Here is a 13,048-nt window from a genome sequence, read left to right on the forward strand (position 1 = left end):
TGTGTATTTATTGTAATTAAATATAATTTATTGAACAATTTATATTTGTTTTTGTAGTTTTAAATAAAAACAACTTTTTAGAATGTGTTTTTTTTTATTTTAAATATAAGCTAACTATATGCCAATTGGGGTAGTCATAGGCACATACGGTCACGAGCATTAATATGTATACACTTTGGTACCATGTCACACTAACTTTTTTGACAAATTGAACTGTAAGTCTCACTAAATGTCAAATATGTTAGTGCGACAGAGTCCTAAAGGATACATCATATTGCACATGACTGTACATCGCAAGATCAACTGAGAACACACCTCACCGAACTTTGTTAAACCAACGTGATAGGAGAGTATCGCCGTCTATAACGGTCGAGCCAACCGTGTTAGTGAAAACTGCATTTTGAGGTAAGTACCGGGTTCGAACCGGCGGGCGGTCCTCTTTTGAGAAGCTGTAGCAGGGTACAAACTCTGCGCATACTGGCCTTTCGTTCTGACCGTCATCATCATCATCAGCCGTACGACGCCCACTGCTGGGCATAGGCCTCCCCCAAGGATCTCCACGACGATCGGTCCCGCGCTGCCCGCATCCAACGGCTTCCCGCGACCTTCACCAGATCGTCGGTCCACCTTGTAGCGGGCCTACCCACTGAGCGTCGTCCGACACGTGGTCGCCATTCCAGAACCTTTCCGCCCCAGCGGCCATCGGTTCTCCTCGCTATGTGTCCTGCCCACTGCCACTTCAGCTTTGCAATTCTCCGAGCTATGTCGGTGACTTTAGTTCCTGACCGTCAATCATTTTAAAATACGAAATTCTCATTCCATTCCGCATTTCCTTTCATTTTACACTGACCCATTGCATCCCCGACCTCCATAAGAACATATTGGTGCTAATTCCTGTAAATACCATCTAATTTTATTTTAAGTTATATCTGTCATTTTCTTATCCGCCGAAAAGGAAAGGGACGGGTAATCGACAAGCATAAAATTTATGGAACACACGTCAATTTTAAGCACAAATCTAAAACAACCGTCTAAAAATTTTACATTGGCCAATAACCCGACAGAATTATGTTGACAGCACACGACAAACGGTTTGCATACCAGCGAGATACCTTTTTGATTCGCCCGGGTTATTCATTCATTTACTCATTCTTCCTAAAATTAAGAGCTGTCAATCATCCGTCCCTTTCCTTTTCGGCGGATAAGAGAATGACAGGTATAACTTATAGGAGGTGTCTGCAGGAATCGGGGCCATTGTTTAGTTAAAATATGTACTGTGCTCGTATTTGTGTGTATTTATTGTAATTAATATAATTTATTGAACAATTTATATTTGTTTTTGTAGTTTTAAATAAAATGAACTTTTTAGAATGTGTTTTTTTTTATTTTAAATATAAGCTAACTATATGCCAATTGGGGTAGTCATAGGCACATACGGTCACGAGCATTAATATGTATACACTTTGGTACCATGTCACACTAACTTTTTTGACAAATTGAACTGTAAGTCTCACTAAATGTCAAATATGTTAGTGCGACAGAGTCCTAAAGTGGATACATTATTTTACTAACTGATTGCTCATGACTGTACATCGCAAGATCAACTGAGAACACACACCTCACCGAACTTTGTTAGACCCACGTGATAGGTGACTATCGCCGTCAAAGGTCGAGCTAACCGTGTTAGTGAAAACTGCATTTTGAGGTACCGGGGCCGGTTCGAACCGGCGGTCTCTTTTGAAAAGCAACCAGTATTCGAACCTGGGACCTCAATGAGTCAAGCGTTCTTAACTGAGCTACCACGGTCTCATATCAACCCAACACGTAAAACACATAAGATGTAGAAATTGAGGTTGGGTGTAGAAAATAAAATCCGTGGATGTTCAGTCATGAGCAATATAATGTACCCACTTTAGAACTCTGTCGCACTAACATATTTGACATTTAGTGTGACTTACAGTTCAATTTGTCAAAAAAGTTAATGTGACATGGTACCAAAGTGTATACATATTATTGCTCGTGACCGTTCACTGAGACACCGAGTTTATTAGTCTTTTCCACTATTTTTTACAAAATGTTCACCCTTTATTCCCATCTGCCCCCTTTAGGCTTGCCACCGGGGTTGGGTACTGTTAGGTACATTGTTATGAAAACCAATCGCTTATTTAATTTTTTATGTATTAAACTAGTCAATCGTAGTAAATTTACATTTTTTTTTTGAAAATAGTATCATTTTTTTATTTAATGTCCAGTACGACATGAGAATAAACCCCCGTACTATAACTGTAAAGGGGGCAGATGAAACTAATTAAGTGCCATCGACCACCGGGGTGGTAAACGGCACCTAATTAGTGCCAACCACCACCCCGGTGGCAAGCCTAAAGGGGACACATGGGAATAAAGGATGTTCACCACCTCACACGTCATCACCATCCGCCATTAAACCCCCTTTCTTCTCATGCCATCTCACTCACACACAATCTATACCGTTTGTTCCATCGTCCCAGTCATCCTAAATAACATAAACAGCCTATATACGTCCCACTGCTGGACACAGCCCCTCAATCAACCGGAGGGGGTATGGAGCATCGACCACGCTGCTCCACTGCGGGCTGGTGGTGTATTTTACCAACGGCTTAGCGCGCCTTCCGAAGCACGTAATCATCTTACTTTTACGGAAAATCAGGTGATTCTTACCAAACAAAGGACAGAAGCTGTAAATTATAATAATTTAATGACTAGAAAAGAAACAAATTACTTAATCACATTTTAGACCATACATACATAATCAGATCTTAAATATTATAATAAATATAATGTTCCCGAATAACCGATTATTTACCCCAAATAATCTAAATATCGATATGCCTAACAATTCAATCGATACTATCGGTATTGGAAATTCTACAATTATAGGCCCTGTGCAGACGACAGACTATCCGTGACGCACTTTTTAGTCTGTGAAAATATAACCTATGCAATTATATGCAGTAACGCGCCGGACTTTTTGCGCGTCGTGTGCGCAAAAAGACTAAAAAGTGCGTCACGGATAGTCTGTCGTCTGCGCAGGGCCATATCGTCACTGGAAACGCAAAATTACATAAGCGCCAAAATATCCTAAAATAAAAAAAAAACATAAAATAGAAATAATAAACTTACGTTAAGGAGGTATCATCTGCAAACAGCACCACCTCATATTTTACAAGACTAGGTAGGTCGTTTATGTAATCTAGGAATAGAAATGGACCTAGAGATACATAATTATACATTGTTTTAAGTTTACGCGGTTATTATCATAATTAAAGCACATAATAAACGGGTTCTTACCGCGTTTAAAATAGGGATATGAGACTCCCGATATTTCGACACTGTTGCAAGTGCCATGATCACGGGATGTCTGATGAGATTGGAGTGGAGTAGGTAGATCCATAATTTTCTACGGGCAGACATATCTGTCTACCCTCTTTCTTTGTCTCATATCCCTATGTTAAACGCGGTAAGAACCCGTTATTATGTGTTTTAATTATGTACATAATTATTCAAAAAATACAATGTAATGTCAAAGGGATACAAAAAAAATAATTATTGCTTGATATTTGGATCACATTCTGTATAGAATTGATGTTGTTACTAGTGATGTGCCGGATCGTTAAAAATGTATATCCGCGGATACGGATCTGAATACGGATATTTAGTGTAAAGATCCGCGGATACGGATCTTTATTTTCTTAAAAAATGATTAAAGTTTTAGTTATTTCATTGTTATAAAAGTGATATTTTATCTTGCTTTCATTATAAAGATCTATCTATCTAAATGTTAGCAATATAAAGGTGCCAAATATTTGATTTTAAGAAATAAAAACAATCTGAGTGGAATTTTATAGTTTTTTATTTAATAATTCTACTTAATCATTTGAAAAAGATCCGTAAAAGATCCGCGTGAAAAGTAACGGACACGGATTTTTCTTTTATCTCGGATATCCGCGGATACGGATACGGATATTCGGAACATCACTAGTTGTTACCTAAATTGCTTCTCTTTATTTTGATCAGAATAATAATGGGTGGAAGATGTGTTGTGCCTGGGTGTAATAACAAGGGTCATCATTTATACCCAAAAACAAAGATAAAAGATTCAAAACGTTGTTCAGCGCCACCTATATTGTTTTTTTGGAAAGTCCCACATTAAATGTAATTTTACCTAATCATACATAAAAATCCCATACATTATTGGACACTTGATCTACATCTCACTTTCTTATGTTCTATCCTTTTCTGACACTCAGAATTGTCATTTGCTAGAGCGGGAGTGAAATGTTTATTGTCCTAACACATTATTCTAAACATTTGATTGTCCTCGTCCTAATATTCCATAGTCGTAATCATTCATCGTCCTACTTTATGGGTGGTATTAATAAACCAATCTCAGCTTTGAGAGGCCCTCAAGAGCATTTCAATGTGACTGTTCTCATATAAAAACAGGGACTTGAGCATGATCTTGAGGGCAGTCTCAGCTGAGATTAGTTTATTAATACCACCCTATGACTCGTCCTAATGGTCCTTGGTCCTAAAGTTCCTAATTAATTTGGAATATGGCTAAGTAGGACTGCCGACTTTAGGACTTGCGATATCATTGTTTTACAACTACCGTAGATACATCGCTTGATACAAAAATGCGCTGAAAACTTGGCGCTTGTTTAGCTATACACTCGTACACAGCGGTATTATGTCGTGGCCAGATTGTAGAATTGATCATTTCACGATGTAATCAATCATTTCATGAAATAGAATATCATTGACCAATGAACACAAAACGTTTAACGATATGAGCAACTAAATGCATGATTACTTCATGATATGGCCAAACGTTGGCAATCATAATCGTAAAATTAGTAACATTATCCACCTAATAAAAGGTGCCTAATCCCCGACTGAGGTAAAGTACTGTCAACGTCGCTATATTAACAGTAACTTTGCGTCCCACTTTTTGAGCGCTGATGTTCAATCTACGGCAGTAGGAAATCTATGTGCGATATAGTTAGGACGAAACACTTCTATTTAGCCTATTTATGGATTTTAGTAAAGAAAAATTTAATTAGTGCTAGGTATGTTTTGTCACGTTTTTCTACGACATCAGCGGGCCTAGCACCGTAAGCACGCGACTCTTTTTCGCCGCGATAGAGATCGTCTGTCTCTTTCTGTGCAGTACTGTGAGAGAGTGACGGGTGACGTATGTCGAGGCGAGAAAGAGTCGCGCTTACGGTGCTAAGCCCGCAGAGGTTACTTTTTCATACAAGTTACATAGTACATTGTTTTAAGTTTACGCGGTTGTTGTCATAATTAAAACACATAATAACGGGTTTTTACCGCTTTTGAAATAGGGATATGAGACTCCCGATATTTCGACACTGTTGCAAGTGCCATGATCACGGGATGACTGATGAGATTGGAGTGGAGTAGGTAGATCTATAATTTTCTATCATCATCATCAATTTAAGAGCCACGCTCTTGTCGGTGTAGCATTTTTTATAATTTTCTATGGGCAGACATATCTGTCTACACCGTGAGTGCGGTTTGTCGTAGTGAGTTTTGTACGAGTTCAGATAGTTCCGAACATTCCGATATCAAATACATAAACAAGCGGCAAAGAAAGAGTGTAGACAGATATGTCTGCCCGTAGAAAATTATGGATCTACCTACTCCACTCCAATCTCATCAGTCATCCCGTGATCATGGTAATTGCAACAGTGTCGAAATATCGGGAGTCTCATATCCCTATTTCAAACGCGGTAAGAACCCGTTATTATGTGGTTTAATTAAGTTCCATAGTAGTGTTTTGACGTTTAGTAAAAAGTAACCGATTTGACTAGTTTGAAACTAGTCTGTTATAACACAAACATCTCAAAAATCATGTCAAGGATGCTCAACAGCTTCAGGAACCTGGGTTTACTTTCTTCTTCTTTGCGTGTTACCGCCTTATCTCTCCCACGCTTGCCGTCCGAATCTGTAAAAAAGAGATAGACGTATTAATTACACAATTGCATACCAATTTTTTTTTTAAAGAACGTCTAGGGCCCTGTGCCGAGGTTTTTCTTGCAGCTTCTTTTCCCCGGCTATACAGGTTGTGAGAAGCTGCAGTAGTTTTAGGCGGATGAGACGTTCGTTATGTAAAAATTGACGAATTAAGATATATTTGAATTTGAATAAATTGAATTGAATTTAAATAATAATGGTGCTAATTCCTGCAGACACCATCTAATTTTATTTCAAGTTATAACTGTCATTTTCTTATCCGCTGAAAAAGAGACGGGTAATCGACAGGCATAAAATTTATGGAACACACGTCAATTTTAAGCACAAATCTAAAACAACCGTCTAAAAATTTCACATCGACCAATAACCCGACAGAGTTAAGTAGACAGCACGTCAAACGGATTGCATACCAGCGAGATGCCTATTTTATTCGCCCGGGTTATTCATTCATTTACTCATTCTTCCTAAAATTAAGAGCTGTCAATCATCCGTCCCTTTTCTTTTCGGTGGATAAGAAAATGACAGGTATAACTTAAAATAAAATTAGGTGGCAAATGTAGGAATCGGGGCCATTAATAAACAACTTTATTGTACATAAATTTACAAAACATTCACAGGATAAACATATTCTAAGATGAGCAAAGAGGGCCTTCGATACATATACGGTCACGAGCATTAATATGCATACACTTTGGTACCATGTCACATTAACTTTTTTGACTAATTGAACTGTAAGTCTCACTAAATGTCAAATATATTATGTTAGAGCGACAGAGTCCTAAAGTGGGTACATAATTGCTCATGACTATACCGAAGGCCAGGGCTCAATAATATTGAGCGCCAAAGGACCCTGACATGGCTCATGTAACGATTACTCACTTACATCAGTAAGTAGTGACCGCGACCAACGTAACGTGCCTTCTGAAGCACGGATCATCTTAATTTCAAGCAATCAGATGATCAGCCTGTAATGTCCTAACCAAACTAGGGATCACAAAGTGATTTTTGTGATATATCCCCACCGGGATTCGAACCTGGGACCTCCGGATCGTGAGTTAAATTAGGGATATGAGACTCCCGATATTTCAAACATCATTCTATACATAATGTATATGTTACCGTATACTCACACATTCATATTCCTACTTAACACACACCCTTCGCTCTAATACTTAGACGTAAGTTTAATTTTAAGTTTCCTTTGGCAAACTTTTTTGTTTTTTTTTTTTATTGGTTACTTTTAATTATTAATTGAAATTAATGATTGATATTATTGATATTATATTTTATTCTGCATGACATTTAGGAATTATTATTATTGAGTTTAAATTTTAATTATATTATTTAATTATTGTCAAATTCAATTTTAAATTCGTATGCCAATTCTTGGCTGAATATGCTGAGACCGATGACAACACTGTAATATAAACTATGCGCCAACAACACATGTACCCATTTTTTACGGTTTCCCAAGAAAGTTTTAGGCTCCGCCTAGTTTGGGAACCTCTGTTCATTTGGATATATTTTCAATAAAGTACCCATCCTATTTTATGTGCCTCATTTGTATTGTTTTCTGGTAATAAAACATTTTTCATTCATTTTTTTCTTTTCATGTGATCCAAATATCAAGCGACAACTAGTTTTATTTTAGTAATTATTTAATGCTTCTGCCATTACATTACATTTTTGAATAATTATGTATCCCAGCAATGAGAAAATAGGTGATTATCACGTGAAATCTGAACAGCGCCATCTATATTGTTTTTGGAGAACTTACCCCGGAAAGTCCCTCATTGCTAATACCTACAATGAAACCGCTATAAACATAAAAATAATTTATTATTAAAAACATTAACTATTTTTTTAATATAAAATAATTAAAACACACAATAACGGGTTCTTACCGCGTTTAAATCAGGGATATGAGACTCCCGATATTTCGACACTGTTGCAAGTGCCATGATCACGGGATGACTGATGACTTACTGTCATATCCTATATGTCTCATATCCCTGATTTAAACGCGGTAAGAACCCGTTATTGTGTGTTTTAATTAATATAAAATAAATTAGCGTAAAAATAAAGTCGATTTTGTACCTACACTTCATAAATCTTTAGTAGAGTAAATGGTCTAACAACTTAAGAAGGCCACATTGAAGTAATTGATCTAATGTAGATTTGCGCATATTCTAGTCAGTCATAGAATAAGGAAGGGGGAGAGGTAAACCTAGCTCAGCCGCTGGTGGGGAGCGGAGAGTTACCGTTCTATATGTAGTACCTATTATTCTTCATCACCAGCCCATTAACGTCCCCACAGCTGGGGCACGGGCCTTCCCTATGGATAGATAGGGAGATCGGGCCTTAAACCACCACGCGGGCCCAGTGCGGATTGGTGGTTATTAACGACTGCTAATGCAGCCGGGACCAGCGGCTTAACGTGCCTTCGGAAGCACGGAGGAGCTCGAGATGAAAACTTTTTTTTAGTGGTCACCCATCCTATGACCGGCCTTTGCAATCGCAGACCGAGCGCGTTAACCGCTGCGCCACCGAGCTCCTTAATTCTATTATAATTCTTAATTCTGTGATAGTCGCGGTTCCTGCAGACACCTCCTAATTTTATTTTAAGTTATACCCATCATTTTCTTATCCGCCGAAAATGAAAGGGACGGAAGATTATCAACAAGTTATTTTTAAAATGAACGAATAACCCGTGCGAATAAAATAGGTATCTCGCTGGTATGCAACCTGTTTGACACGTGCTGTCAGCTTAATTCTGTCGGGTTATCGGCCAATGTAAAATTTTTAGAGGGTTGTTTTAGATTTGTGCGTAAAATTGACGTGTGTTCCATAAATTTTATGCTTGTCGATTACCCGTCCCTATCCTTTTCGGCGGATAAGAAAATGACAGATATAACTTAAAATAAAATTAGATGGTGTCTACAGGAATCGGGGCCACTGCTGACTTTTTACCAACTCAACTTTTTTTTTTTTAATCCAATCCACCGTTACTGACAAAATATTTATAAAATATTATAAATTATAAAATATTACATTATAACAACAATTATCACAGTCTATCAAAATCACATGTAGACAACATAAATAATTAAAAAATTAAAACAAAAAATAATTAAAAAAACAGATTAGTGCATAGTGCATACATAGGACGTAGGTACATTGACCAAAGTGGAGACGTCCTTAGAAAAGTTTCAGTACGATCTACTCTGAACCGGCGTGCGTGTATGAAACGATTGATGAATGTGAAGGAAGCAAGAGAAGTGTGTCAGGATCGAAGCAAATGGAATTCCATAGTTTCTGATTACCCCGGTGGGAAATAGGTGTGAGTTTATGTATGTATGTATGCATTGCTACATTCATTGCAAGATGAACTAAGTACCCACACCTCACCGAGCTTTCTGTTAGACCAACGTGATAGGATCGCCGTATCGCCGTCTATAATGGTCGAGGCAACTTTGATAGTGAAAACTGCACTTGAGATAAATTAACTCATTAGTGCAAATCCGGTACCGGAGCTCGAGCTGGCTATCGCCTTTTGTGAAGAAACCCGTATTCGAACCTGGGACCTCAATGAGAATCGAGCGTTCTTCCAACTGAGCCATCACGTAAATTGAAACATAACATTAAGGCTCTAGACAGACGGATCGCATTTCAACTGCAATCTAACCGCAAATTGCAGTTCAGGTGCAGTTTGAATGCAGTTGACACGATTGCAATAGAACTGCAAACAAACTGTGCAGCACGACTGCAATTGAACTGCAATCGGACTGCCCGTTTGGTTTGCAGTTCTATTGCAGTCGTGTTAACTGCATTCAAACTGCATCGGAACTGCAATTTGGCAGTCGGATTGAAAGAAAGAAAGAAAGAAAATATTTATTTCCATATTGGACGCCACATTTACAAACTTACATTACAGAAATAAAAAAAAAATTAGAAAGAAAAAACAAAGACAAATAATACACACATTAAATACACAATGGAGGCGCCCAAAATAAAAAAAGGATCTCCCGAAAATAAGGAAAGGATAGGAAGGAAGGAAGGAGGAGGAGGAGGAAAAGGATTGCAGTTGAAATGCGGTCCGTCTGTCTAGAGCCTTAATGTTATGTTCCAATTTACGTGATGGCTCAGTTGGAAAAACGCTCGATTCTCATTGAGGTCCCGGGTTCGAATACGGGTTTCTTCACAAAAGGCGATAGCCAGCTCAAGCCCCGGTACCGGACTTGCACTTCTTCTTCTTCTATCGTGTGGGTTTTGAGGCGAATTACTAACCTCATCAACCCTGGTGTCAGGGTTACTATTGAGCCGCCAAAGGCCCCCATCGGAACTGCAATTTGGCAGTCGGATTGCAGTTGAAATGCGGTCCGTCTGTCTAGAGCCTAACCGTCTATAGAGGGTGTTAGTGACATCGTAACGAAAACTTTGAGGGTTGATTCAGACCATGATTCTGGTCCTGTATACGTCAGTCGTCGTTTCGAACCGGCACTCCCCGTTTGAGAAGCAACCCATTGTACCACAGGACCACATTGACCACTAAAACCCTCGATCAAAACCTATCGATGACCAGCAACACCAAAATAACAAGTATGATAACGATCAGAGCCAGTATTAAGACCATGCAGATCATAACAAGTAGCGCTCCGTTGCCACTTTCATACTCCGGTTCATCATAAGACTCCCTGACTTTACCAGCTGATATGTCCCCTCGTGAAGACCTCTCGAAGGCCACTGCGTGGTCCCCGGGGCTCGCAGACGCGTCCAGGAAGACCTGGATGGAGTACTCGGAGAAGATGTGCGACCAGTGGCCGAAGACTCCGATTCCTGGGGAAGGAGTAAAAATATTACTCTCTTCTTCTTCTTCTATCGTGATGATTTAAGACCCGTTCTCCCTATCCATCCATAGGGAAGGCCCGTGCCCCAGCAGTAGGGACGTTAAAGGGCTGATGATGCTGAACGCCTATTTTTTTATATTGTGAAATTCATTGTTCAAAATGTCTTGTTTGGGATTTGTGTGGTAAATAAATAATAACTGATTATTATAAAAGCATATTTGAAATTCCATAGTCTCAGCTTACCCCCGTGGGAAATAGGCGTGAGTTTATGTATGTTTTGTTTTTAGTTATAATAAGTAAAAAAAAAAGGACAAAGGCACAATGACCCGTGCCATGTTAGGCATCCACCTGGTAGATCATATACCAAACGTCGAAATTCGGCAACGCACCAAAGTCGAAGATGTAGGTATACGAATCGCTGGGCTTAAGTGGAGATGGGCAGGACACTTGGCCAGACAGGAAACCAACAGATGGTCGCATGACATTGTGAAGTATGTCGGAAAGCAATGGATAATGTGCACAGGACCGGAAAGGATGGCGTGAAAAAGAGGAGGCATATACCCAGCAGTGGGTGGATACAGGCTGACTAGATAGACAGATAATAAGTAAATCTTTTTCGCCATTCACAGGATAGCGTGTGTTTTCTTCTTATGTATGTATAGTGCAGTGTTTGCGAGTTACACTCACCCAAAGGCCTGGGGAAGTCAGCGGGTATATTGACCATGTCGGGACCACACGTGGCTGAACTGAAGTTGTTGCGGTCCACCTCGTAGCTGGGCCTGTAACAAGATGGACTTTCACAATCTTATCTCTCTCATCACCAAAACAAACTGGCCCGGAGTTTAAGTGACAACCACTATATGAGACGCCTCAAAAGGACGCACATATGGGATAGCATACAGTAGCACCTTAATGAAGGCAGCCTTCTAATGAGGGGGCCTGTCCTGCATGTTAATAAAACCAAACCATCAAAACTGCTTATGGTCAGTCGACCGATCGCATGTTTGGGCACAAAAATGAAAAAAAAAAAAAAAAAAAATTAAATAAAAGAAATTGTAACAGTACAAATACAACATGTTTTGGCTGGTGTAGGGGTCAGTTAGCTCTGCAAATGAAGAATGCCACATTAAGAACATACTCTGCACCAATTTTTTTTTTGTCTGTCTCACTTATACTTATGTGTAAGACAGACAATCTACACGTTACCTTTTGGTAACGCCGATTATGATTTGGTAGTGAAGGTATTACATTACATAAGTCGTCTAATTATTTTATAAGTCCAGTTAAAATACTGCCAAAGGAGACCTGAAGGTTATGTGAAAAAACTTACTTTAAACTACGGTTTTTAATATTTTTATACCTAGCACAACCTTATTACTGATCAATACTAGCATATAAACCTTATATACTAACGTAAAATCAAAAATACGGCCTAAAAACCGGTCTGAGAAGTCAAAAATACCTCTAAGAAATGCCGATTTTCTACAGGAAATATAGCTTGTAGAGATACAAACCTGATATTTTCCGACACATAAAGGTCCGCGTCGCCTGATAATGACGTTAATTCCACTAAAAGAGGTCCAGTGTGTCCTAATTGCCAATAAGAAAAGTTACCCGCACCCACCACACCGACCACTGTGTCTAAAAGTATTTTATCACCCTCTACCTGCACATATCCCGATAAAAAAGATGATAAAAAGGAAGTGCATATTATGCCTAACAAAACTAATATCAGTTCTTTTCTCATTTCTAACGGTAACTTATAAAAAATTAACAAAATAAATAATCAAGAAGAAAACTGTTTGATATTTGACTTTAGCGCTTTTTTTGAACAGCGACAGGCCTACGTACGAAATGTGAGAGAAAGAAACAGCACTTCTTTACGTAGCACTTTATCTTTGTTTCGCATTTTACAATTGCGTTAACAAAACGTAACTGTCAAATTTTATTTGTGCCAAGGGTACGTAGGAATTTAGCAGGAGGGTTCGCTACATAATTATTTTTCCTTTACCATAATCATACCAAATAGCAAAATATTGTGAACATGACAGAGATTTAAACTCTTCTATTCTTTCCTTTGAAATAGTTTCTCTTGGTGAGACTTAGCAGGAGCAACTGCTATAAAATTTAGTAGGTTAAATTAACCCAACAAAAGGACATTTTTCCTA

General features: G+C 38.6%; 1 protein-coding gene across 1 annotated transcript; it reads right to left on the reverse strand.

Annotated features, from left to right (window-relative positions):
* Positions 1–2,715: 2,715 nt before the first annotated feature.
* On the reverse strand, positions 2,716–12,714 carry LOC126378793 (UPF0669 protein C6orf120 homolog). The gene is made up of 4 exons (XM_050027194.1): positions 12,395–12,714; positions 11,568–11,659; positions 10,738–10,869; positions 2,716–6,004 (listed from the first exon to the last, which is right to left on the reverse strand). The coding sequence occupies exons 1-4, from the start codon at positions 12,625–12,627 to the stop codon at positions 5,886–5,888; spliced, it is 576 nt and encodes a 191-aa protein (XP_049883151.1). The 5' UTR covers positions 12,628–12,714; the 3' UTR covers positions 2,716–5,885.
* Positions 12,715–13,048: the final 334 nt, after the last annotated feature.

The sequence above is a fragment of the Pectinophora gossypiella genome, chromosome 27 (genome assembly GCF_024362695.1).
Source record: "Pectinophora gossypiella chromosome 27, ilPecGoss1.1, whole genome shotgun sequence".
NCBI lineage: Eukaryota > Metazoa > Arthropoda > Insecta > Lepidoptera > Gelechiidae > Pectinophora > Pectinophora gossypiella.

Bases quoted from the DNA above. Each gene is read 5' to 3' on its own strand.
- LOC126378793 (XM_050027194.1), bottom strand. From the start codon at position 12,627: ATGAGAAAAGAACTGATATTAGTTTTGTTAGGCATAATATGCACTTCC. The intron at 10,870-11,567 runs GTGAGTGTAACT...CTCCTTCCCCAG, and splicing joins TGACTTCCCCAGGCCTTTGG to GAATCGGAGTCTTCGGCCAC. The intron at 6,005-10,737 runs GTAAAGTCAGGG...TCTTTTTTACAG, and splicing joins ACGAGGGGACATATCAGCTG to ATTCGGACGGCAAGCGTGGG.